The following is a 26,148-nucleotide window of genomic DNA, read 5'->3' on the forward strand; positions in this document are numbered from 1 at the left end:
TATTTATTTTTGTGTACCAAAAAACATTCCACAGTCAAAATAACAAGCCAAGAAAATTTGTCACTCAAAATGATTTGAAACAAACTCAAAAAAGCAAAATTCTTACACGTACCTGATGCGTTAAATAAAGATATTGATAAGTAACCGACACACAAATCGCTGCTCCCCCGGTACAATATTGCTGTTTAGAAATAATTCCGAGTCTATTAATAATTACCGCCGGTCATTAATGATCGGAAGGACTTTACCACCACTGGAAGCTGACATGTTGACAATGGTTCTTGCGCAATGGTCCGCGCGTAATGTCAGATCCGCGAAAAACAGCTGTTCCTCCTGAGGGGCCTCGGTGCCTTCAGGGCCCATCGGTTTGAGGATATTGTGATCTCCGGCGCCTGAGGTGGTGGTGGTGGTGGTGGTGGGGGTGGTTAAGGAAGGAGGGAGGACGACAAGGAATCACTCTGGGAGAAAGTTCAATCTGAATGAAAGCGCACGCCATGGCGGCCAAGGGGCGAGTGTGTCCGGCCGGACGGGGGAGGCTCCAGGACTCCTCGGATTCGGACTCGGATGCGGAGCCCTCCCGGGTGTCGGGCCCCCGGGAGGGCTCCGTCGGCTTCCCCCGGACGCAAGTCATCCACAGCGGACACTTCATGGTGTCTTCGCCCCACAGCGACTCTGCGGCGCGCAGGAGGAAGAGCGGCGCGTCCGACACGGTGAACCGGACCTGGTGCCAGACCTACCGGTACGGGCCCCTCAGCGCCGGGAGCCTCAGCATCGACCCCACTCTGACCCGCCTGTTCGACTGCATGTCCCTCGCCTACAGGTGGGTTCCAATCACTCAGGGAAAGGAGAGAGGGAGGGGGGTATTTCTCTAGAAATGAGTCACATTTCATTTTCACTTTCAAATTATTGCATAAATAAGTGTTTTCCTTTAAAATCCTCTCAGATTTGAAAGTCTTTAGAACTTTGAAATGCAACCCTGAGGCTGTCAAAAATCCTCCAACCCCCCCCCCCCCTGCAGTGATTCCTCATTAATTTACTGCATGAGAAGCGTCCCCTGCATGAAAATATCAACAAATATATATCATCAGATCTTTGTTTGTGAAACCAGTATTCAGGGTTGAGTCGTGTGGATGTGTTGGAAGAGGAATTTTGCCGCCTCTTGTGCAACAACTTGGAAAATCTTCACTGAAAGCTGGACTTTGGCTCCGGTTGGGAACGCCGGACACATTAGAGCACGAAGGAAAGGAAAACAAGGGAAGATCCACCACGGATCCATTGGCTGACGGTTTAAAAACGGGAAAATATCGTTCTGGAAAACAGGATTCACCTTAAATCCTTTAAAAGAAACCAGAAATTAAGAGTTAAACACCCCAGTTGTGTTTTTTTACTCCAGCGTTTCCCCAAAAAGCTTGTTTGTGAGTTATAGAAGAAGAAAACAGAGGCTATTTCTGTTCTAAAAAAAAGTTTGCACAACTTCCCATCAACCTTTGATCCAAAGAAGACATCTGTCCGACCGGTGGGGGTCGTTTTCTATTTCTTTTATAGTTTGATGACAGCTGCATCAAACTATAGGGCTCTTATATCCCAGACGTAGCCTTATTTACTGTCTGTCTGTCCTCCCTCATTAACCAAACTGGTGTTTATCAGTTCTTCCCCCAAATGTTTTTTTCTCCCCCCCAGTAAAACGCTGCCTCTGCTGTTAAAGAGTGTGTAACATGCAGGGATGTCAGTCCATTAAAAGCATGTTGAAACCGACCCCCCCCCCCACACACAGGCTTCCTAGCAACTCCCTGAGAGCCTCCCATTAGGTGGTCTCCTCTCAGCACTCAGCGGGCAGAAGGGACACTGGGAACAAACGGTGAACAAATTGATCGGAACCCATTAGTCAAAATTCTGATAGATTTGAAACGAGGGTGAGGAGCCGAGGCCGGTTTTTGTGTTTCAGGAGCATCGAGAAATGAAAGCAGCTGGTCAAACAAACAAAATACATTTTCATATTTCTTATTTTGGAAATAAAATTCTGATGTGTGTCCTTTTTTTAAAAAATTTATTTTGCAGCGGTAAGATAGTCTCTCCCAAGTGGAAGTCTTTTAAGGGTCTGCGGTTGCTGTGGCGGGATAAGATCCGTTTGAATAACGCCATCTGGAGAGCTTGGTTCATTCAGTGTGAGTCCGCCGGTTCTTCAGCTTGAACTTTCTTTTCACACAAGATGCATCCATCAAAACATGACGGCGAATTTGATCCCATAATTTAAAAAAAAAAATCATTTCCTTTATCTGTGTCCAGATGTGGAGAGGAGGAAGAACTCGGTGTGCGGCTTCGTCACGCCGCTGGAGGGCTCGGAGGCCGATTCGCACCGCAAGCCTGAAGTGAGTGAGATATTTCCTCTACAGAATCAGGCCGATGAATTAAAAGCTGGAATCTTTTTAACGTGATTTCCCCCCGACAGGCGATCGTGTTAGAAGGCAGCTACTGGAAGCGGAGGATCGAGGTGGTGATCAAGGAGTATCACAAGTGGAGGATTTACTACAAGAAGAGGGTGAGCGCACCATTCATCTGTCTGTGATCAGACGTGAAATCTCCCAGATGATTGATCTTATTGATCCTTACACGCCGCTTCACTCTGACCTTTGACCTCTTTGGAGTTTTCTTGCTTTTGTAAAATTTGCTCAGGAATGTGGAGCATCGTCAACTTTTGAGGCCGTGTCAGCGAGAATGGGTTCGATCTCCAAACGGTCCTATTAAGTAATATATATTTATGTCTTGCTTTTTTTTAAATTAAAATGAATCAATAATTGCAAACTACTCTTTAATATTTGACACATGTTGGTATTTTCTCACTTGCTGCAAAAATTGATTCCAAATGGTCCACAGAGGATGAACTGGAAAGACTTTTGGGATCCCTGGAGCTTCTGGTAGTACCGCCAGCAGCGTAAAGTTTTGTTTTATCCTAATAAAATAGATTATTTTTCTTCAGATATTCATGGTTACCAGATGATAGACCCCTAATGTCTCTGGTAATGCCCCGACTTTTCCTCTATCCCCTCCCTGAGGTTCACATTTGTGGTTTCCGTCCAATCTTTGGGTGGTTTTTATTTGACGTGTGCCGTTTGAACTTTGGTGATTTGCAGCACCATCATAAGGTCAAAGTTGTGATTAGCGTGAATTAGCAAATCTCTAAACCAATTAGAGAGGATGGTAGATGTCACACATGCTGCCGGCATGCTTTTAGCCTCGTTTATATCTAAATCAAACCTCTCTTCTTGTCTTTTGCAGCTTCAGAAAGAGAAGGATGATATTCTGTCAATGCTGCAAGAGGTACGAATGAAGTTGTTCTGACGTCTTCAGGGTTTTTGGAGAACATGGCGTGCAGACAAATCTTTATTTTGACCGATTATCCCAGATTATCAGAGGCAGTGATTTTTTTCTAGCCTTGAGGCAGTTGGAGATGAACATACGTTCCTCAAACTGGATGGTTTCATCGTATGGATTTAACAAGACGGTCAAAGTGCTCGTGGAAAAAAAAGAAGAAGAAGCAGAAAATGTGCAAAACAATCTGCGTCACGGCCTCAAATTTGTAGGCAATCGACACATATTGATTTGTGACGGCGACAATGCATCCAGCACTAGCCAGGCTTTATCTTTATTCCCGGTGAAATAGCTGTAAAACGTTATGTCTTTTTAATCAAATCTGACCTACTTCTGCTTTGTAAAAGTTGAGCAGCAGAAGGGCTGCGAGGATGACGGTGACGTCACGGTGGAAGAAACAAACAAAAGGAGACAAAGGACGGAGGGACCCTAAGGGAAACGGCTCTTTCATGAGAATAATCACAGGAGAATGTGACATGTGCCCTCACGGGTACCACCGTCTCATCCACCCCCCACCCCCCAGGTTCTGTCGTTCACCTTTTGGTATCATCGTTCTTCTGTTTTTGTTCGCTCTGAGTTACTGTGTCATCGCGTTCCAATCCCGTCGTGCGCGTGAACGTATGCGGCGGCACCTCAGAGGGCTCGGTATCAGCGATCACGTTGACAGGTCAAAGATCACTAAAGCAGGTTTTTCCTCCTTTCCGTGTTCTCACAGCGTGATCCGTGCAAAACACTGGAGTTGTTGTTTTTTTGCAATTCCAGTTTTTGATCAGTTTCTTTTTTTTAAATGGGATTTGCTGATATAAATTTAAATTCAACCCCAAAATCCACAATCCGAAATAATTTAATTTGTGCAGAGAACGCAACTTTTCCGCGAGTTTAATGCACAAATATATCATAAAACAACCCGTAATCTTTCATTTGTGGCTCCATCCTTAGAGAACTAACAATAGTAATTCCTTTAATCTCCGATTTCCATTTGTTTCTAACATAATCTGAGTGCTAATGTGCTAACATGCTAAATGTGAGCGTGAAAAAAGATGGCGATCCCTTCGAAACGTTACCATTTCAACTCATTTCCCGTCGGCGTGATGCGCCTCCTCGACCCCCGTTAACCCTTTAAGAGCTCCCATCGGAAGTGACAGATTACCAGCCGCTCTCCCGCGAGGTGGAGGCAGCTGCGCTCGGCGCCGGTGGGGGCCCTCGGGTCCACCTGTGTGCCCTCACGTGAGTGTGACTGCCAGAATTAGGTCAGGGACAAAAGACTGCTGCTCCGGTTGAAATGGTGAGACATCGAAATACAGAAATGAACAAAGCGGACATAATGATAACCTGTGAGGGGCTAGTGTTTTTGAACAATATGTCAAACGTGCTTTTTTCATCATGCACTGCACACACACACACACACATATACATGTGCACACAGCAATCTTAGCTTATTTCACTTTAATACTTACAGTCTGCCTCAGAGAAAACAAATTGGGAGGTAAATGAATAAATGTGTCGCTTAGACGTAATCAAAACAGTTTCCGGCTCAGGCTGGGCTTCCCTATAAATGTGGCCTCACACTTAGAAGTGGAGCGTAAGAGACAAGAAGATCAGGGAGAAAACATCTCTGTCAGAGAGGGAAAACATCAACCTGGAGCTGTGGATTTTTCCGTGAGTCTGTTTATTGGATTATAAAAAAAACCTGAAAGGACACTTGGAAAAAATGTCACATTTGCATGTTTTTTTGTTGTTGTTGTTTTTTTTTTTTTTTGCTTGAAAAGCTGTGATGTGATTGTGGGTGAAATGCATTTGCAAGAAGTGCAACGTTGTGTGTGTGTGTGTGTGTGTGTGTGTGTGTGTGTGTGTGTGTGTGTGTGTGTGTGTGTGTGTGTGTGTGTGTGTGTGTGTCGCTTTTTGTGGTGTGATTTAGTGAGCTTGCATTGTTTTTAAATACGGATTCATGGGTGAACACTTTTGTTGCGATGTTTTAAAAGAAAAATCCACGCGAGGCCAAACGCTGGAGATCCAAAATGCATTATTTTTGGTTTTTTTGTTTTTTTTGTTTTTTTTAACGCCATCCGGAGCGATGAGGATCCTTCCCGCCACTAAAAAAAAAAACTGTCTTCCTAATGTATTCCAGGGTCAGATCTGCCAGGCCAAGTTGGAGAAATGGTCGAGTCAGATGTACCCGGAGCCGCAGGCCGCTCCAGCGGAGGCCCACATGTTTGACCTGGACTGCCTTCTGTCCGACATCTCCGACACCCTGTTCACCATGACGCAGAAACCGTGTCCCTGGGCGGGCGAGCGACACGACAGTGAGTCGGCAGCCTGATGAATTTTCCACCGTGACCTTCCGCCGTGTTGTTGCCACCGGCCTCAGAGCGGTTTTGAAACGCAGCATCAGATGATTTAAAGTGTTTCCGAGGTCGGCCTCGCGGCCTCGGGATGACGCGGCGAGGTTAAATTACACGTCGTTTGAATGCGTCGTCTCCCAGGTTGTTCGTATTTATCCAGAATCTTTAATCTAGTTTTTTTGATCATAACTAGATATTATATAATTTGCCATAGTGAGTGCAATCACATGTAAAGTGTTTACCAAATGTAAATACATATAACAAAAATAAATAGAATAATATTTTTATTAATTATCAATTAATTGTCTTTTATTTTGAAAGAATATGCTAAATTACTTTCTCGCTTTCCTTCCATCAAGTTAAACAAGAAGAAAATAATTTTCCTGTCGATCCTTTCTTGTCTATTAGAGTCCGATTAGCTTAGCTTAGCCTTCCTTTGCCAAAGAGTTCCGAAACGTGTGTGTCTTGTTGACAGAGTGTGTAACTTTGCTTCAGCTGACAGTCACGTAGGTAAACAAAGGAAAGGAAGACTCGCATTAAAATTAGGTATAATTCCAGATTATAAAAGTTTCCTTCCTCTTCTTCCTCCTCAGCATACACAAGCAACGCTGATATGATCCAGCCTGGATTGACGCCCCTTCAGCCCAATCTGGATGATTTCATGGACATACCAGGTAATCTCTGTTCCGGTTGCAATGCAACAATAATTTATTTCTCTGGAAAGAAAATACATGTTTACCTCTTGGGGTTAGTGGAGACCTTCATTCATCACATTAACACAAATAAAACCTCAAAATGAGCAAACAGAAGGAACAAAATCTTTCTCACACACGCTGAAAACAACAAGGTAAATGCATTTTTGCATCTTTTTTGAATTTTTGCCGCCTTTTTTTGAATTTTGCCGCCTTCTTCTCTCTTGGGTCGCTGCGTATCCTGGTGCGTCACTGCCTCCTGTGGATCAGTGGAATGATTTTGTCACAAGGGTGCCTTGTTTTGAATGTTAGCATATGTTAGCATATGTTAGCATATGTTAGCCGGCTGGAACATTGTGGGGAAGCAGGTTGGAGCTCGGTCCTTTTACCCAGGAGGCACATGGTTGGGATATTTGTGATGCTTTTACAAGCCCTACACAACCTGCTGCCCTCTCCTGTAGTGTGTGTTTGTGTGAGTATGTGTGTGTGTGTGTGTGTGTGTGTGTGTGTGTGTGTGTGTGTGTGTGTGTGTGTGTTCCCCTTGCCCTGGATGTTCTCTGGGATCAGCTGTCTCCCTAGCTAGCATCTGTCAGCATGACAGTCATGAGTTCAATCTATTCAGAGTGTTCCATTGTTAATCCCCTCGGTGGAAACACAGACGACTTGTCGGAGACTCTTTCTGGTATTTATCTCCACACCGTTTTAGGCTCGTCATCATGGGGGGGGGGGTATTTAATATTTATGTGATGTACGAGTTTGTTCGACTCATTCAAACTCTCTCAGACTCTTGCAGTCAGTGTGTGACCTGACAGGAATGAACTTCGTTGAGGTTTCCTGAGGCGGAACTGTGTGTGTGTGTGTGTGTGTGTGTGTGTGTGTGTGTGTGTGTGTGTGTGTGTGTGTGTGTGCGTGTGTTTTCAGACATCTTCATGAACTACCGGGTCCAGCCCAACGAGCAAATGGGTTTTGGTGACTGTGGCTATTTTGAGAGCTCGTCCAGTGTGGAGTTTGTTCCAGTTCCCTCTCCTGTGGTCTCCACCCCCCAGCTGCTTATCGACACCCAGCTGACTCAGGTACCGCCAGTCCTTAACGCAAAATACTCATTAAAAAGTAGAAATCACCGAAATATTAATGAACAAATAAGAAAATCCGTTCTTTTTTTCAGCCCAGTCTATCGTCGGATAACTTACCCCCGCCATCCTCGTCCAACACCCGTCCAGAACCGACCAGGCTGGACCCGGAATGCAGCGACTACCAATCATCCAGGGTGGTGTCGGACGCCATTCCATACGAACACCAGTCGTACCCCGATCCCCCCGTCTCCATCGCCTACACCCCCAGCATCGAGCAGCCCGCCTTCTCCAACGTCCCCTTTTTGTACCCGCTGCCGTGCAGCAAGTTTGGTTACTGCACGACCATCAGCGTGACCCCCACCGTCATCACTCACACCGCCTCCACCATGGGCGTGCAGGGATCTGAGCAACCAGCTCACAGCTACCCCCACCCAGGGGGCACGTACCCCCAGGCGTCCTGCCACCCTCTGAGCTACCCGACGGTGACGGCGGCGGCGTCGGACCAGGTCCAGGCGGCGCTGCCCTCCGTCACGGCCCCCCACTGCTTCTCCGTCCCGGAACAGGTGGCGGCGACAGAGGTCAGAGGCAAGCACAAACAGAAGACAAGGGGGGTGAGGACAGCCGGCCCTCCCCCCGTGGCTGCGCCTGACCCCCCGTCCATCCACGTACCCACACCCACCAGCTGCCTGGCGAAGCTGCTCTCCTCCGGCACTCGTGAACGTGAGTCAGTCGTGAAAACGAGCAAAAGGTCGCGTCTCTGTCAGGAGAACCGAAACCACGTTGTTGTGTTGTTTGTTGTTTGTTTATTTGCTTACAGGGAAGCCATCCACGGGATTCGATTCGACCCTGGTGACGGCTAAAGGTCAGAGGTCAACATCCCCCGGCTCCTCGGTGAGCAACAAGAAGAAATTTATTACCATCGTGAAACAGTTTGACATTTTTGGAAATGTGATTCAGAAGTTTGATTCGACTTTATGTGGGAATTGAAGCTACCATGAGTTAGCTTAGCTTAGCATGAAGTCCGTTTGGGTTTTTCTTTTTTAATTCTTTAATATTGTAAGATTTGTTGTCACATTTTTAATCAACTTGACCTCGAAATTTGTTAGTCTCTTCTAAAATGCTTTTGTGCGTGTTTTCTGTAGCAGTCGAGCGGCAGCACGCTTGTGAAAGGAGCTTCATCGATGCAGCAGCACGGCGCCAGCTGGCCTGCAGGGATCCCGGTGCTGACGACCCTGCATAGTCAGAGCGCCACTCTGGGTCACAACGGGCCTCACGCCAGCACCTCCAGAGGCTCCGCGGTGTCCGCTCTGCTCACACACGGCTCCACGCAAACCAGCTCGGCCCTCCTCGTCCCCAAGACGGAGAAACTGTCCCCCGTCCAGCTGTATGGGACGGACAGGAGCAGCTTAACAGGTCTGTATTGATCTGGTGAATGATGATATGTGTAGATGATGAGACTTCCTGAATTATTTATCTTTCTTTTAGTGAATTTTCCCAGATATCCGGGCCAAACGTCGCCGCCAAACCCTTTGGATAAATCCTCCAACCCAGAATCGTCACACTCAGGCTTCACGGGACTCGGAAAGATAGAATCAAGTAAGGTAGGACGGGGTGTCATTTCAATTTATTTATATCTGTATTTTAGTACAGAATGGTATGAAATTGGTTCCTTATATTAATCGTAGAATACCATCGCCGAGTGACTGCCACCGGAGCGACGAGGTTTTCAATACGTTGAGTCCCTGGGCAGCTTCAGAATGTCATTGAACCTTTTCCTACCTAAAAGCTCATTTTATTCTACGAACTGCACCTTTACCAGGGAATTCTCGTACGTCCCACAAATGGGTCAACCAAAAACCAATTTTCCATTATTATTATTATAATTTTTTTCAGAATTTTTTGCTCTTGATTCCTAATTTTTTGAACATTTTTTAGATGCCCCCATGACGCTATTCTTTCATTTTATTTGACGGGTCACAATTGAAAAGGAAAAGAAAACCATAAATTTGTCATTTGTTATCATATTTTGATTTATTTTGATGACAAATACTTTTGTGATAGTGATAGGCTTTTTAATATAATGAAGAGAGATCAGTGAAATTTGAATTGAGGAAAGTTGTGCCTTTCTGTGAATCCTTACATGAACTGAATTGTGCCATCTTTCCATGTTGTTTGCAGCATACAGAGACCAGGAGGATAACCCACATCTCTGCAGAGCAGAAGAGGCGTTTCAACATCAAACTGGGCTTTGACACTTTACACAGCCTGGTGACGACACTCAGCTCTCAACCCAGCATAAAGGTAAAGAAAAGGGATCGTTCCATTTCAAAAAGAAATGGAACGATCAAATGAGTCATCAATAACTCATTTTAAATTAGTGGACTTTTGACCGTCGTGAAAACTCACCTGCACGTACGCTATAGCTTTAATATGGAGTAGTGAATGTATTTTTAGTAAATGCGTCCTCACATTTGACCCGGTTAGCTGGCACTTTTCATCCGCAGTCAAATACATGCTGCATTGAAATGTGGTAGAGCGTCACCAGAGGGCGGCTGGCACACAATGTGCATTTAACCTGGAAAAGAAGTTGTGAATGCAGCGAAAGATACACGTCATAATTACAACCCGGGCAGTCCCACGTATTAGTGAATAATTGTGATGCGTCACTGGTGCAGATCAGCAAAGCCACCACGCTGCAGAAGACGGCCGAGTACATCAGCAAGATGCAGCAGGACAGAACTCTGCTGCACGAGGAGGCCCAGAGGCTGAGAGAGGAGATCCAGCTGCTGAACTCTGACATCAAGTGAGACGTCTTTGTGTGTGTACATGTGTGTGTGTGTGTGTGTGTGTGTGTGTGTGTGTGGTGATGCTTGGGGTGAACTTGTTCATTCCCGATTCATTGTCTCTTCCCGTAGCGCCTGCCAGCAGCAGTTACCGGCCACCGGCGTCCCCATCACGCGGCAACGCTTCGACCACATGAGGCAGAGGTTCAGAGAGTACGTCCAGGCGCAGACGCTGCAAAACTGGAAGTTCTGGATCGTATCCTTATGAGTGCAAATCTGATTCATTTGGGCACAAACTCAACTCAATAAAAATGCATATAATTATGATCTGCAGGCTAAGCGCTAAATGTACTCATATATTCCTGTATGAGGCTGTTAGGTATTATTTTGTATTGCTGGCTGCCGCATCAACTGGCTTCTGCAGAATCTGGAGGAATATCAAATGAGCAAATTAAACTGGAAACATTACCCTAACTTGGAAGAACACAGAATTTTAATGATGCCACATTTTTGAAAGTGTAGCAGGAAAAAAAAGACCAATAATATTCAGCTTTTACAGACATTGGAGATGGAATGTGACCAAAAAGTGATTGTATAGAAATTTAGCTTTAATTAGATTCTTATACATCCATTTATGATTGTATTTTATACGTTATTTTGGGTGATCTCATTGTAATAAGGACAATAGAATTCCTATGCGTACTGCAAATGTCAGGTGCAAGAAAAATTGATCCATTTTGGCCCACACCGTCTTGCATTAAAGATAATTCGATTAAATTACGATTTGATATCTTTGCACAGAAACACCTTGAGGCTGTTTTGTGTGCATGAATATTAAGGTGCGTCTGTGGTTCCCGATGGGATTGTGCATATATCGGGCTGCGGATATTAAAACCATGCATTGCTCCACGACATCATAATAACAGAAGCGTTTCCCACTCTCGACCGGTTGTGTTCTCGTCTCTCCACGGACGGCGCTTCTCATCTCGAGCGTTGGTTAAGTGAAGCAATGCCTCCAAAGAGTTGGTTTAATGAGTTCTTTCCTCAACTTGACTTCAGTTCAGTGTCATCATCGAGCCACTGTTTGAATCCTATAACGGAATGGTGTCCACTGCCAGTGTGGAGGACCTCTGTAGATCCACTCTGTCCTGGTTGGACCAGCACTGTTCTCTGCCCGCTCTAAGACCCAGTGAGTCCAGTATAGATCTAAAACTATATTCCTGCAACTACCTATGAGTTGTGATCCGATTTTCTTATTTTTTTTCCAGTGGTTTTGAGTTCACTCCGTCTCCTGAGTACCACCACGGCTATCCTGACAGATCCCAGCCTGCTGCCAGAGCAAGCCACCCTCGCCGTCACCCAAGGCGACCACGCTACATCTATGGATCACTCCTTACAGCCCACAGCAAGGGACAGCACACGCCCCATGTGACCCGCAAGGCAAAGCAGACCCGCCGGACACTTAACTAGGAGTCGCCAGGATGCAAAGGAAACAGGAAGTCAGATGAGGGCTTGTGGAAAAAGACTTAAAGCTCAGCTCTGCTTAATCATAGTCCAGTAAAACTCACCAGCTGCAAAAAACAGAATGTATTCCAGTACACCCAAACATTTTGTGAACTCTGTGTGATTCCATTATGATGACCTTTTATTATATACTTGCAATACATATAAACTTAATTCATTCTCAGTCAGTAAAATCATTGTCTTTAGTAAATTGAAGAGATGTCAGTCACTGTGACTGAATGACTTCATTGTCTGCCAAAAACGCTTTGGGAATCAGTTTACAACTGCCTTTATGTTCATTTCCTTTATCATCTCAGGTGATCTTTGCTGCGTGTAATATATTATTTCCTTAAGTTACTGATATTCACTCAGTGCAATGTGTAGCTACAACTTTCATCTATCCAACACTGCCTTGGGCAGAGTGGGAAAATATCAAATAAATTTAGCAGCTTTAGTGAACAGGCTTTATTTCAGGATATTAAGTCTTATCTCAGTCTGTGGACCACAACAGCCTCTTGAAAGATGTCCACAGAGTTCACAGCAAACTTAAATTATGCTATTTTTTCCTCTCATTGTGTTAAAAAGCCAATTACAGATTGGATACTGAATCATGGAAATCACCTTTCCGAAGAACAGGGCTGAATATTTTTTATCAAGACCGATGAAACAGAAGAAATTGGATGGTTGTCTGGGTAGCACCACTTCTTAATGCTGGGTGACAAAGGCTGAGATTTCAACTAAACGATGGCTGTTTTTCATTCCAGTGTCCCGGCAAATCACGACGAGGTGACAGCGTCAGGAGCCTGATAACGAATAGAAATGAAATAATACACCCATCATTCGTGCAACAATTTGTAAACCCGACATATCTTAAATTAAAGATGTCTGACTGGGAGTTTTTGACCTCCAAGAGATACTACAGTTCACACAAACACTTTACCACACTAGGTGACGCTATGCCAGTGCGCCTGACATTACTACCAGCGTCCTGCAGGTGCTCCTCCGGTTCTCCAGGGGTCGCTGTGGAGCGGGCGGAAGCTGGGGTAAGCGCATTGTGGGCTTTTTGTTCTGTGAGCTCCTCGGTGCGCTGTCCACTTCAGCACCACAAGCCGAGCGGAGGCAGCTGGTTAGCTTAGCGCCGAGGAGGAGGAGGAGGCGACGGAAAACACAGCATCAGCACCGCCACGGACCCGAGTCGAGAAAAAGGAGAAAGAAAGAAACGAACCCCCGAAAACGACGAAGAAAACGACCGCAGGAAGGGTGAGTTTGTCCCGGGAGCTCCAGTAGCGTCAAGTTGGGGGAGGTAGGCGGAATAGCGGGCATCGCCTTCCTGGTTCGTGTTTACTGTGTGACCTTATTAACGCGCTGTTTACGTTAGCTTGTTGTTTGTTTGTTTGTTTGTTTGTGCCCCCCCCCGTCTACGAAAGAGGGTTGTTACGTCGATGGAAAAGCTTAAGGTAGTATTTTTCCCAGTATCGTTTTGTAAGCGGTCGCTTCAGCTGCCGTGTTTTTACTCCCTCCGTACTGCCTGCAGGATGTTTACCGTCGCTGATGCTGTTTTTGTGTTCGTGTATACATTTGGTTCACGGCCCCCATGTAAACAGATGCATTCAAAAGTATGACGTTAAAATATTAATTTCAATGTTTATTTCAATGTTTATTTATTGAAATGTTTAAATGACGTAGATGAGATTTAAATAAGAGTTAATAATACATAAAATCCTTACAGGAAGTGTTTCATTTTATTCTGAAGGACCTTTGTGTTTGGGTTCTCCATATAGACAGGAAATTATATCGTCACGTAAAATATCGATATTAATTAGAAGCCATAATGATAATCAGTTATTCTGATTAATTTTTCAAACTAGAAATACAAAACAATTTGATTTGCTGCCTTTTCTGCTTTTTATCATACTCAACCAATTTTTCCACAGAGACCTCATCGCAAGTTTGGTGAAATTGTAATGGACTTATTTCATTACATTTCAATCGTGTCAAACATGTTTAGAACTTGGGTATATTTTCAAATCGATGATTGAAAACAAGTAACGCTGTATCTCATTCAGTTTAATGTCTCCTTGAATTCTAGGAGAGTCAGGAAGAGAAGAGGGAAGTTTACCAATGCCAAAGTAGTGTAAATAAAACTTTAACTTGTTCATCAATGTGTTAGCCACATTCAGGTCAGAAGGCTGCGTAACAATGAAGAATAACACTAAGTCATTATATGGTGATCACGAGACAATTTGTGAGAAATGAAAACCAGATTGCTGTATGATTTTTTTTTTTAAATGATAATGAGTTGCAGCGCTTCGCTGATGACTCACAATCCATTATGCGGCTGCAGATTTCGTTAGGCTATACAGCTGTGTGACTAAATTCACAAATGCCAACTGAGGTTTTGAAGCAAATGAATGTCCTTTAGAACAATTGGAGGTCAGGTTGTGACACGCTGTTTTGGAAAAAGGTGAAGTCAACGGGAGCGGTGTGAGTGACAGGACGGCGATGGTGCAGACCGAACGCTTTGCTGCATGGGAGTTTAGCACCGCTGTGCTGCTCTGAGCGAACTCAAGTAGCAGGTGCGTGTCAGAAAGCAGTCTTCCATTTTGTCAGGCCGACGTTAGGTGAGAGGCAGATAGAGGGATTAGCTCGTATTAGGATGGAGTTGCTCCTAGAGGTGGAAGAGGAATGTCAGTCACTCCAGCTTCAGCTTCCTCCGCCATCTGTCTCCCAACCTTGTTCTCCACAAAGCATCTGCCTCCTGCCTACTCCACGTTCACATTGTTTGTAGACGAGTTTCAACACCCCCCCCATCACTAACGCCCCCACCACCACCGCTACTCTGCAGCATCTTCTCCCTGCTCCTCCTCTGCTTTCCTCCTTTCCTCCCCTTCATTCCGCCAGTAGACACACACCGCTCCTCCTCTTCCTCCTCCTCCTCCTGTTCTACTTCATTTTTCTTCTGCAGCCGTCCTGAAGGAGTGAAGCCTCTGGAGCCCTGAAGGGAAGGGACAGACAAATGCGTGGCAGAGGAAGGGTTGGAAAGGGAGCTATTATAAGGATCAATGGTTTCCAGCCGGTCCAGTTTACCAAGTGTCACCCAGCACAATAGCCGGTCATCATCCTGTGGCTTCTCTGTAAAAATACACACACGCACAGGAAATGTGTGTTCGCTTGTTCAATGAAAGCTTTTCCAAAGAGACAGGAGATGTGAAAGAAATGGAAATAGTGCTTTCTGACTCTCCTTGAAACCGAACTTCTGTTTTAGCAGGACCGGAGAACGGCTGTGCTTTCACCACAGGTGGTAAATTCTTCATGTTTTATTTAAAAGGCTTGTCAGTCTGTGTTCCTGTCACCGATCCAAATCCAGGAAGGGGAGTGCTTCTAGGGGAGGACTGAGGTAGATTGGTTTGAAGCTCACTTTTAAGGAAGTTTTAGTTGGGAGTCATTTGAAGGAAACTTATCGCAGGGATTGGAGTAGGAGATTGGAAAATTAGACCCCAGAAATGGATGTTTGAAATTCATTTTTTGATTCTTGAAGTGTTTTCTTTTTTTTACCTCCAACATTTGAGTTTCTGTTTTTGCCAGCAAGATTGCACTTAAACTACAGAAAGAATATCATCTAAAGTTGGAAAGAAAATAAAAGGAGAAAAAAAACTAACAACCGAACTGAAAAATAACTAATATCCTGGAGCAAAGGAAAATAGATTTAGGAATACATCCACTTAGAACCTTTGGATGTAAGAGTTTTGGTTTGCAAGGGTTTTTTATGTTTTTTTTTTTGGAGATTCTGTACATATATGTGATCGACTTCAGCTTTGAGGCCAGCTTCCAACTGCGGAAAGCATTTAAGCAACTTGGAAGATCAAGAGAATTCCTGCTTCTTCTGCTGATCAAAGGGAGCTTAGCCCCAGATTCTTCCTCATCAAGAAGCAAAAAACATTCAATAAAATTTACATCAAGGACTTAAAACTGAATTATTCATATATTTTAGGGTCAGGGCTTCTTCTTTTTTTTTTCTTTATAAAGTTGGTCCTTTGCAGCTGATAGCTGTTAAATAAAAGAACATTTGACTCATTGCCTTCTTCAGATCTGTGATTTCAGAATTAAAAATTCACTGTATTTGCGTTCTTTTTTCTTTTCTTGGATGTTACTTCTTTGGAGTTTGCAGGCGTGCCGGTGCATGTGTGATAAAACGGGCAGATGAAACTGCATTTTTCAAGTCAACGCAGTCATAAGAAACGGCCTGGGTCTTTTTCATATGGGCCCCCATTTGAAGCTGTCGCTCAGTTACTGCTCAAAGGCCCCTGTTTGACTGCTTGTTAGCCATCGTTGGGCTCCGTGTGTGTGTGTGTGGGTGTGTTTGTGTGTGTTGTACCGTTCCCCCAGGGATCCCCTTCCTCTATCCCACCGACTTCAGAGCTGCTTTGAAGCTCTTCCTCGGAGAGGTGAAGGGGAGGGAAGGGAGGACTGAGACAAAGAGGGACGGGGGGGAGGACGAGGGAACACGGTTAAATTTTTATTCTAGCGCTTACTCACCCCATCGCCGGACTGTTTCCCCTCATATGAAAATGATGTCGTAGACGGCGTGCATTTTAGTCTGACAAACTGTATTTGTTGTCGGGGGGTGGGGGGTGAGTGTTAGGAATTTACAGAATATTAGGAGGTTCTTGTAGCCGCTGTCGGTCAGCTCATGAATAATGGAGGGAATCAGTGTCTGGTTCCATCAGGTGATCCCGGTGTACTATTAGGAGCACTGTGTGCGTGTGTGTTTCTGTGTGTGTGTGTTTGGGGGTGGGGTGAAAAGAATAGAGCAGCTGCTGTGTCCTACACAAACCATCTGCTCCAACTAACAGACTCACATCTATCTGTCTGTCTGTCTGTCTATCTATCATATAAACATCATACCATCCCATATGAGGGTGCAAAGTGGAGTGTTTGAAAATTTGAGGTGAAACTGGAGCATTGTAGGAAATTATTGTCTCCTCTATTTTCTGCTTGATCGTTTCCTCTCATCTGGCTCTCAGTTCCATCTTTGTCTTCATCTTCCTCCAGCCGATCTACAGCACCATATACAGACAACATCTGGATCAACCTAAATCAACCACTTAAAAAAAGACTCAGTGTCTCAGCTTCTTGTGTGACATTCAGCGTTTCTTTAAAGGGCGTCTCCTGACAGTAAGGGAGCGCTGTGCTCCATTACGTGTTTAGAAAAACCACTGCACAAAAGACATGAAAGTTAAATCAACACCCTGAAGCCCAACTTAAGCTCTTCAGCTCTGCTGCAAGAGATTCATACAGACACACTCACACACACACAAACGGAATCAGACACACGATCACCAAACACACATAAAATGCCTTATTAACGACGCCTCTTTATTGCACACGCCTCGTGCGGTGACAGCAGGTGTTTGTCGAGCAGGAAATGATTTGTTGTTTTTGTGTGTCGGTGTTGCTCAGAATGCCTCTGCTGCAGCCGTGGATAGATAGATAACACAGAGGAGTGAGGAGTGGGTGTGATGGTGATGATGATGGTGGTGGAGGGGGGAGAAATGATCCTCTCAGCAGTCTGTCCAGCGCTGTCATAATCCTGAGTGGGTGAAGGGCTGGTGAGGATCGGACAGGGATGAGGTGGCAACACTAGCAGCAGCTCCCACTCGAGGAAATGGGCCTCCGTAGTGTCTTGTTTGGTGCATTACTGACCTCTAATAATGACTTTATTTACAAGGGTGTATTCATACACCCGCCACCCCCTCCCTGCTGATGTCAGCTAGCTGTTTTGTGGCGTTCCGTCTCAACATTTATTTGGCTCACGTACCGTCTTTTGAATAAACAGCATTTTAATTGCTCTGGGTAAACAGCGTTGACGGTGGGTGTGTGTAATGAGTGACAATGGGATCATCGTCAGACAGAATGTCAGTGGTGCTGAGCTTCACAGCGTGGCAGAAGTCCATTTATTTACCCCAGACGACTGGAGGGAGGGAGGCAGGGGCAAGGATGGGGAGGAATAAAAGCAGGAAAAGGTGATACTTTGAGCAGAAAGATGAATGCAGGCTGACATTATCCATCTTTTCTTTGCAGAGGAGAATTCATATCAGCCTGGCGTGCTGCAGTCATCCCAAAGCAACCCCCTGTTTAGATGGGGGGTGGAGGCGGGGTCACACCTATAATAGCAGCGTGTTCTTTTCATCCTCTGTTCAGAGTATGAAAAGTCCAGCAGATCGACTTTGGCGTGTTTATACCAGGGTTGATTGTGAGGTAATTCACTCCCCTCCATCAGAGAGAGTCATACAGCCGCTCCGGGGTAGGAGTGAGTCAATTATGCATTTGTTCTGTCATTATGTGAAATTGTATATTTGTGCAGGTGGCGGTTGATAAATTCCCGTCGCCACGGCTCACCGTTGTTAGCTTGCACGTCTCTGACTGAACGATGATTCATCTGAAACCTCCGTAGTTAAATGACTATGAGAATTATGACCAAATGGCTCTCGGTAAATAATAGATAACCTCTTTAATAGAAAGCCCCCAAGTACCAGTGTGTGTATTATTCACCGCTCCTTCTGCAGCAGCTCGAGATTTACCTCACCCTATGATTGCTCTAAAAACCGGCCACTTAACACCACTAACCCGCGGGTTCTTGAGAATAACAAGCAACAAACACAGACGGACATAAATGTGACAACAACGTGCAGGAATTATGAAAATGTATGCAGTATTATCACACATTTAACGGGTAAGTGAAATCATGACGCCACGTGTTTATGATCTGTACACGGGGCCTGTCAACGGGATTAGCAAAAATTATACTTCGAGGAATTTCCCTAAAGAGACCATTTAGGAGAGGAAAAAGTCTTTGCTTGCATGAGGAATAAGATGTTATCATGCTATTTACGCACGGCGAAGCGTAAAAGTGACATTAAGAGCTCTCAAATGATCAAGTCATTAAGAAACAGCCGATCAGAGACGCAGGCGCTGTTCAGTCGTTAAAAATCCAACGTTGTCCAGAACAAAAATGTTGGGTAGCTAACATTAGCCTCGCGGTTGTACCTTTTGCGTGGGTAAACACGCGCCGTTAGTCAGGAGGAACCGACGACATACTTGTCTGCTTGTTTCTATACGCTCCAGCAGCTCGGTGATTTATGGTCTGAGCTACTGCATTAAAATCTCCCGTAGCGAGGCTACCCATCATCATCCTCGCATCTCTCCTCTCTGCTCTGAAACACTCCATAACTGTCTTTGTAGATATGCTTTGAGCTCTCTGTTAAAGTTAAATTTGAAGTGAAATAATGTGTTTAAGACATGAGAATTTGATCAATAAGATGTGGAGCAGGAGTAAAAATGAAGGAGTTCGTATCTGTCAGGTTTTTTCTTTGTTCCCTTGCAAGGCGGACTCGACAACTACTGATGGATTGAATGTTTTTCTCGCTACCCACAAAATCACTTCTGAGGGCTTCAGAGATCTCCTGATTTTTCCCAGGTTGAATTTCCACACTCATTAATGACCAAATAACCGAATAAACAACCAGTGGGGTTCCCTTCAGCAGCTGTCATGCGTTTTTAACTGCTAATGAAGAGGAATGTAGCCCCCTTAAAGTCTTCATGTTAGCATAATCATTCTAAACATGCTTGCACGTAGCTCAAGATGGTGTGAATCCGATTCTCCTGTTTGTATTTTCACAAACACAAACAAGTTAAATTTAATAAAAATCACAAAATTATGTGGGGGGAGATACCGTGTTTTTGGAATCACATCCGTAGGGAATGACTAGACGAGTGGCTGTCAGGACTTTCTAGGAACTAACTTGAACTTTCTTCAAGGAGAGACTTTAATGGACATGGTTGTGGCGAGTGAATTATTCAGACGCTCTATCAGACAGAGTCCACAACACGCAGGAGCTGTAAATCCAGACCTGGTACTGGATGGCAAAGCGGAAACGATATTAGGTGGCAGATTCCACCAAGTCCCTGTCTCCGGCTTGATTTACCATCCCCGTAGAAAATCCACAACATGTTTTCAAGAGCGAGCAGAACAAACGGATTGCTGTACATGTCCGTACAGTGGTTTCTGCTTAGAGTACAAAAGCGTTTGCTGCCAGTTGGAGACAGAATATGGTCTAGTACCTTAATGGTTCTGTTCCCGTAACCGTCCAAGTATGCAGGACACAGATTGCTTCATTTGGAATGAAATGTGAAGGTTAGGCGTAAACGAAGAGAATTTGTATTGAGACGCTGTCGGTTGTCAAATGAACCGTAATCATTTCGCAGACATCTCTTCTGTCGAGGAGGACATTCAGAAGGGTGACACATTGGGTCGGTCAATAGAAGACATCCTCTTGACATCTCAGGTCGTCTCTCGATGCTCCTTTTATATCCCCTAAACCTTTGTCGCCACTTTAATCAAGCCGCCTCAAGCAATTACTCAGAGTAATTGTATCCAATCTGTGGAATGGGAGCGGTGGCAGCTTGGGAGGCCTGTTCATCAAGACGTCTGAAAGGAAAATTGCTGCCACTGTTGGCAAGATTCTGTCCAAATTACCTTTTACTACATTTTACCTCAGTAGGCATTTCATTTACTTTCTGTGCCAACAATAACCACAGGAGGAAACTGAGTACTTCTACTCAAGTACCGCATTAACGTACAATACTTGAGGTACTTATCTTTGAGTATTTTCAATATTTTCTATGTTCTACTTCAAATTAGCAGTCACACACCTTTTTAGCTTATGACTGCTTATAAGAGACCAATGTCTGTTTGGGACTGTACGACTTTTAGGTTGTTAATACTTTGTCTAAATCTTTCTTGTCAAGAAGGTTCCAATGATGTATGGATACATTTGTATATGAGGATTTGCTTATCATCTCTTGAAGTTGCTTGTTTCCTCTTCCTCAACATTCTATTTTTTTCTGAAATACCAGAATTTGTGACATTTTCCAATGCAACATTAATAAACAGCTTAAATTGTTTTTTATGTTGTACCAGGACTTTATTTAATGTGTGCAAATGATGCTCTAAGGGAAATTCTCATCTTGAATTTCCCTATTGTTGTCCCCTTCCCATGCATGCCTGCTCAGACATGGAAGAAAGTAATTGTGTGGGTTTAATTTGGCAATAAGAGAGTGAACAAACAATTAAATGTCCCATAGTTGCAGAACAAAACATGAAAAATCTTTTTTAGATCACAACGAGAAATTGTAAGATAGGAAAAAAAACAAAAAAAACGGCATCATCTTTACACGACATGCCCAGCATTCCCAATGGTTTCTGAGGGTGTTATTCTGGAGGATCCCCCCCTGTGGGAATTCTAGGACATTGTTCATTTCACAATTTTGTTGTTTGGTCTTCACTAGCAGACGCATCAACACATTCATAATGTTGCAGAGACTTTTCGCAGCACTCAGCTGAGTCATGTTCTTTTATAGGTGCAGTTCCTCAGTAATAGAGCTATTTCAGAATTCCTCTGCAGCGGGTGATGGATGATACTGCGCTCAGGTTTGTCACCCATGATTCAAAAAGTTGTATAACATTAAATTTTTATGAAGTGAAACTTTAGGAATAGTGATATATGTGTATGTATCAAAATCTGGAACGCAGAATAAGTTTCAGTTCATCAAACCACATGGCACGTATTAAGTTTCCCAACTTTAATTAGTAAGCAAGTTTAACTTTTGCAATCAGTAGAATTTTCACCGGAGTCAAAGGTCTTACTTAATTTTAACATTTTCGCTGCCTTATGCTAATATGGCTGATTAAATGAGATGAAATCAGCATCCAGTTGTGGCTGCAGCCACTGAAGAAATACTTCCTCGAGTGTGAAGGGAGAACTTTTTAAAATATCTTTAGATCACATTCATTGTCATGTTGCAACCCCATTTAACAAAACACTTTAAAAATTAATGTAAGCATTGTTTATTTTGTGTTTCTTCTGGTGAAAGTAAATCACCCATCGTGTAATCTGTTCTTAAACTATTAGTGATGCAAAGCTGAATTTCACATCAGAAGGATGTTGGGTTGTAATAACTGTACCAAAAAAAAACAAATTTATTCATTTTCCCACTCAACATTTCTTCCTCACGTCCACTCTTTGCATGTCTTCTCGTTGCTCTGTCTGAGAGCTGATTTACGGCGTTTCCTAATGAACAGATGGCTTTACGTGTCGGTGAAATAACTGCGATGGGGCTGTTCATTATTCATGAGGGGGGGGGGTGCTGGGTAAATGTGGGAGGCACTTCAAATTATTTTTTTTACGACTGAGGAGAGCGACTTTTTTCATGTTGACTCAGGGAAGATCCCCACAGACTTTAATAGTCGTATTTTCTCTTCATTTTAAAGCGATTTCTTGCATGGCGGTATTCTTATGACACAGGCAGGTCACGGTAATATATTTCAGGTTGTATTTCACATGAGCATCAGCACTGATTTGTTTGTTGTTGTGCGTCAGCTTCTTTCTTATGTTAATGCCTGCAGCATCGCACGGCAGATTCCTGAACGATACAGCGGAATTAGTCGTAATAACCAGAAGTGCACGCCGTGGCGTGACGGCGTGATCTAAACAAGGATTTCACTTCAGATGTCAGCTGTTTGTTCTGATGATAACAGTCACTGCTGTGCTGCAGCTTTCCCCAAATACAAAGAACACAGTTATTGATGGTGGAGGCGGGGTCCTTTGGAAAAGCAATAGCAATTCTCGGGAAATACTGAGGCTGGTTTGATGGTGGGGAATCCAGTACCTCGATGTTCAAGCAGGCCTCCGTAATCATTTGTTGGATGTTGTGTTTTCTCTGTGAGAAGGTGGAGATAAAGTGGGACATTTCACTATTGGTATTGTGTTTGAGTTGGCGCATTTGTTGCCGGCGATACAGCACCGCCATTTACCACAGAGACCCACTTCTATTAACCCATCTGATGAAAGAGATGCACCAACAGCTTTTCGATCTGCGAGGCTTTCAGTGTTGCCATAAAAGAGCTTTTGTTGACTCACGGTTTCAGCGGGTTTGTTGTGAGGACTGAGTTTCATAGTAATAGAAAGCTTTACAGCCTTCTTGCATCAGCGGACCTTACAGTCGTCCTTGATACTCGGCAGCCTGTCGATGGTGTATAATTGTTTTGTGCAACCCCATCGTCTCCTGAGAAGCTCGGCTTTCAAATATATACGAGAGAGATCGTGCCTAGAAACGTGTCTCCCATAGAGATGCAGTTTGAAAGGTATTTTAGTTGAGCGAATGCAGGGTAGATCGTAGTCATCAGCAGGTTTAACTGGCACAAAGGGTTTGGTGTTAATGAATACCAAACGCAAGACTGTCTCAGCAGCTTGGATTTTTCGGAGAGCATTTGGTCTTCTTGAAAACAGACAATCCAAACATAAACGATGTGCCCCTCTGATTGTGTTGTGTTGCTGTTGACCCAAGTGTCCTCCAGAGTTGTGGAAACGGATAAGTGTTTGACCTTTACTGGAAAAGCAAAGGGAAGTGGCCCAAGGGTGCTAGGCTTCCAGAACCCGAAAGGCACACTGGCAGTTTGCCGGCCTGGAGCTCTAAAAATGTAGGAATGAAGCACACAAAACTGGAATCTTTGAATTTTCTAGAGAGGGCCACGGTTTTTCTGCTAGTCCGTTCATTTCTGCACATATGACTCTTATCTGTATTCTATCCTCAGATGTCCAACCTCATTGATTAACCTCGCTGTGTAGGCTTTAAAAGAGTCAGCTGTCAGGGGAAATTACATGCCCAATGCCTTTTCCATTAGGGAGAAACAGTAGACGCTAACCTCCTTGGGGGTACATCGGTAAAAGATGTGGACCATGAATCCTATAGGTTCTTTTCTTTCCCAGCTATGAATCAGAAAGTGTACAAGGTCGCACAGCTCACTCGAGACAAAAAGGAAATGCAGACTTCTTGAAAACCCAAAAATGACTTTTGAGTTTAAGCTTTTGGCCTTTGGAAGCTGAGGATGCTACTTTTTCAGAAGCAAGAGAAAGTGGGAAATGTGGGTGATGTACAGGATTAGAGCGAGTGAGGGAACAAATGGATTTGTGATCTAGTTAGAGTCTGAGTAAGTTTGTTAGAATTTAGCTCTGAATTTCCATCTGCGATGTAGGAAGTGGTGCCGCAGCTCTAATTGGTCGGAGACACGCTTTGTGTTGTTGGGTTTCGAGACAAAGCAAGGGTGGTTATCAAAGAATGATTGGTTTTATTGGTTTGTTCAGGGGTTTTTTATTTCCATGGTTACTAGTTGAACGTAGGTCCATTCTGCATGAGATTAGCGTCAAGGGAGACCAAGACAGTAATCCACGGTCAGAATCATTTTGCTAAACTTGAAAAGATGGAAGCCCAACCCAAACGCAAGCTTTTTCACCAGTATTACAAATTTATCCTGATGCGCTGTTGGTGTCTTCGGTACTTTTAGACCCCTTGACTAGAGTTACAGATGTTGAAACAGCTCATTGAAGCAAATTCCCTAGAGAATGACCGAAGAGCGGGAAAGACCAATGCCAGAGATCTGGCCAGAAAACAGATGGCATTGGTGGAGGGGGTGGGGGGAGGAAGGTGCATGCATGCGCACACACACACACACACACACTGCACCCGGCTAGAGGAAATTATAGCAAGCATGGACACACTGATCCTCCGTCCCCTGCCGCCCAGGGGATTAATAAGCCCATCATGGCTGCTGCCCACATTGGGAGCCAATGAAAAGTTGAAGCACAGAGATGCTGAAACGGTCTACAACGTTATATTTTCCGACGCTCCACATTTACCGTTAACATTCGGGAGTTGTGTTGTTTCTGAGCATCTTAACCCAGCTGTCCTCAGATCATCCTTTGATGGAGGGCAAAGTCAGACAAATAAGGGGGCTGTGACTGAACACCCGCTCCTGGTGGATTTGTCTCACCCGGTTTCCACAAGAAGACATTTTACCCGCCACCGTGACTGAAACAGCTTTTCCTCAATCCGTTCTATGAAGCTCATGCTGCTGTGCCAGTATCGACTTTTTCTGGAGCTTTATTGGTGTTGGTGACATTTCTCGTACTCTCATATCACCTCCGGTGCAGCCATGGGCTCCGTCTAACCTTTAAGGCGTCAAGTGGCGGCCTATTGAAAGAGCAGCCACCAGCTCATTTGACCTTTATGTGTGTACCCCCCCTCCCTTCGAGCCTTCAGTCTTCAGGACTCAGTCTGCTGACTCCTCTGGTCTCTGGTGCCTACTGCTAACAAGCTGTACCTGCTGCTGGCCTCACCTCCCCAGAGAGCTAATTGGCCTATGCTGCTTGGCTAGACTTTCAGGCTTGGATGCAGACAGTGGAACCTGACCTCCAGACAGTGAAGATAGTTTTACCTCAGCAGGTCAGGGGTTAGTTATCATTATTGTTGTTCGGAGACAAAAGTTTAGTCCAGGATGCACCCCTCTCTTCAGACCTGCATCGCCTTTTTCTTTGGTCTGTGAATTGCAGTTTAAAACATTGGCCTTTGTGTAATCTTGCGAACAACAAACCGACTGACTGTCAAGATGCCAGTGGATGTTTCGGCAATATTCCCACTTCCAAACCAATAGCAATAAGGAAACTGATAACATTATCTGAGAGATCGACGTCTGTGTTGTACATTTTTGGTTAATAAACACATTTCTTGATGAGGTTAACGGCTTCATGAGACCCTGATTGAGTGATTATGATTTCCTATAAAAGCCCATTTTCACCCGTACAGAAATCGCTTCACTCGACTAAAACCTCATTCTTGCATGGATGTTCACTTTCTATTCTTTTTATTTTCCCCTTACTTACTTATCAGTAAAATTGCTCCACTTCCTGATCTGTGTATGAATATACAAACTGTTGTTTGCACAGAGGCTGGGGGATTATGGCAAGATGCCTCTGAAAGGTTCCGTAATCTCCTTCCCAGCCTGTGGATTAGAACCTTTTGAAGATTTTGCTCAACACGAGCTCCTACCCGGGCATGTAAACACATTTCTACACCGATTAGTCCAAAACGATTTCTTTTGGACCCCCCACCCCCAAGAAATGCAGCCCTCATGAGATATCAAAGGGATAACTGCATTCATATATGGATGCATGGAGGTTTCGTCGGGGCAAAGTCAATGCTGGAATTTTTTTTTTTGCCGCATCGTAGCCCACCGCATGGAGCCCTCTGTGACAGATGGCCGGAGGAGATGTGAAATCCGAGTGGGCAGAGAGGTGGGATATCCGTTGTGGCATTATGGTCTGTCTCGTGTTATCTCCCTTTCACCTCACACATAGATTGAGATGTAAAAAGCGACACCGTAGAGGATGGAGGGAGCCACCGACCTCACCACGGCAGTTTCGGGGGAAGCTGCGAGAACACATATTTTTTTTGTGTTGTTGTTTTTTTCAAGTCATCCATCCAGCCGCGT

At 44.4% G+C, this 26,148-nt stretch overlaps 2 protein-coding genes across 5 annotated transcripts in view; both read left to right on the top strand.

Moving 5' to 3' along the window:
- Nucleotides 1–189: 189 nt before the first annotated feature.
- On the top strand, nucleotides 190–11,946 carry LOC137606117 (carbohydrate-responsive element-binding protein). 2 transcript variants are annotated; one of them, XM_068331208.1, is made up of 17 exons: nucleotides 190–820; nucleotides 2,059–2,165; nucleotides 2,287–2,369; nucleotides 2,450–2,539; nucleotides 3,277–3,318; nucleotides 5,498–5,672; nucleotides 6,305–6,385; nucleotides 7,325–7,476; nucleotides 7,569–8,196; nucleotides 8,294–8,367; nucleotides 8,619–8,889; nucleotides 8,962–9,077; nucleotides 9,655–9,777; nucleotides 10,152–10,279; nucleotides 10,392–10,515; nucleotides 11,319–11,448; nucleotides 11,528–11,946. In XM_068331208.1, the coding sequence occupies exons 1-17, from the start codon at nucleotides 480–482 to the stop codon at nucleotides 11,689–11,691; spliced, it is 2,829 nt and encodes a 942-aa protein (XP_068187309.1). In that variant the 5' UTR covers nucleotides 190–479; the 3' UTR covers nucleotides 11,692–11,946. The 2 variants fall into 2 exon arrangements, with proteins under 2 accessions (XP_068187309.1, XP_068187310.1); XM_068331209.1 differs by lacking the exon at nucleotides 3,277–3,318.
- Nucleotides 11,947–12,843: 897 nt separating this feature from the next.
- srrm3 (serine/arginine repetitive matrix 3) overlaps nucleotides 12,844–26,148 on the top strand; it is a 51,421-nt gene continuing 38,116 nt past the window's right edge. For 2 of the 3 annotated variants that reach the window (XM_068331210.1, XM_068331212.1), the window contains exon 1: nucleotides 12,844–13,022. The gene's annotated coding sequence lies outside the window, so the exon portion shown is untranslated. Of the gene's footprint in view, nucleotides 13,023–13,189; nucleotides 13,220–26,148 lie in introns of all 3 variants that reach the window. The other variant, XM_068331211.1, reaches the window with a different exon arrangement.

Source organism: Antennarius striatus, chromosome 13, assembly GCF_040054535.1.
Source record: "Antennarius striatus isolate MH-2024 chromosome 13, ASM4005453v1, whole genome shotgun sequence".
Classification (NCBI taxonomy): domain Eukaryota; kingdom Metazoa; phylum Chordata; class Actinopteri; order Lophiiformes; family Antennariidae; genus Antennarius; species Antennarius striatus.

Excerpts from the sequence above, each read along its gene's own strand:
- LOC137606117 (XM_068331208.1), top strand. The coding sequence starts at position 480 with ATGAAAGCGCACGCCATGGCGGCCAAGGGGCGAGTGTGTCCGGCCGGA. Across the intron at positions 821-2,058 it reads TGCATGTCCCTCGCCTACAG|CGGTAAGATAGTCTCTCCCA; the intron begins GTGGGTTCCAAT and ends TTTATTTTGCAG. Across the intron at positions 6,386-7,324 it reads TGATTTCATGGACATACCAG|ACATCTTCATGAACTACCGG; the intron begins GTAATCTCTGTT and ends GTGTGTTTTCAG.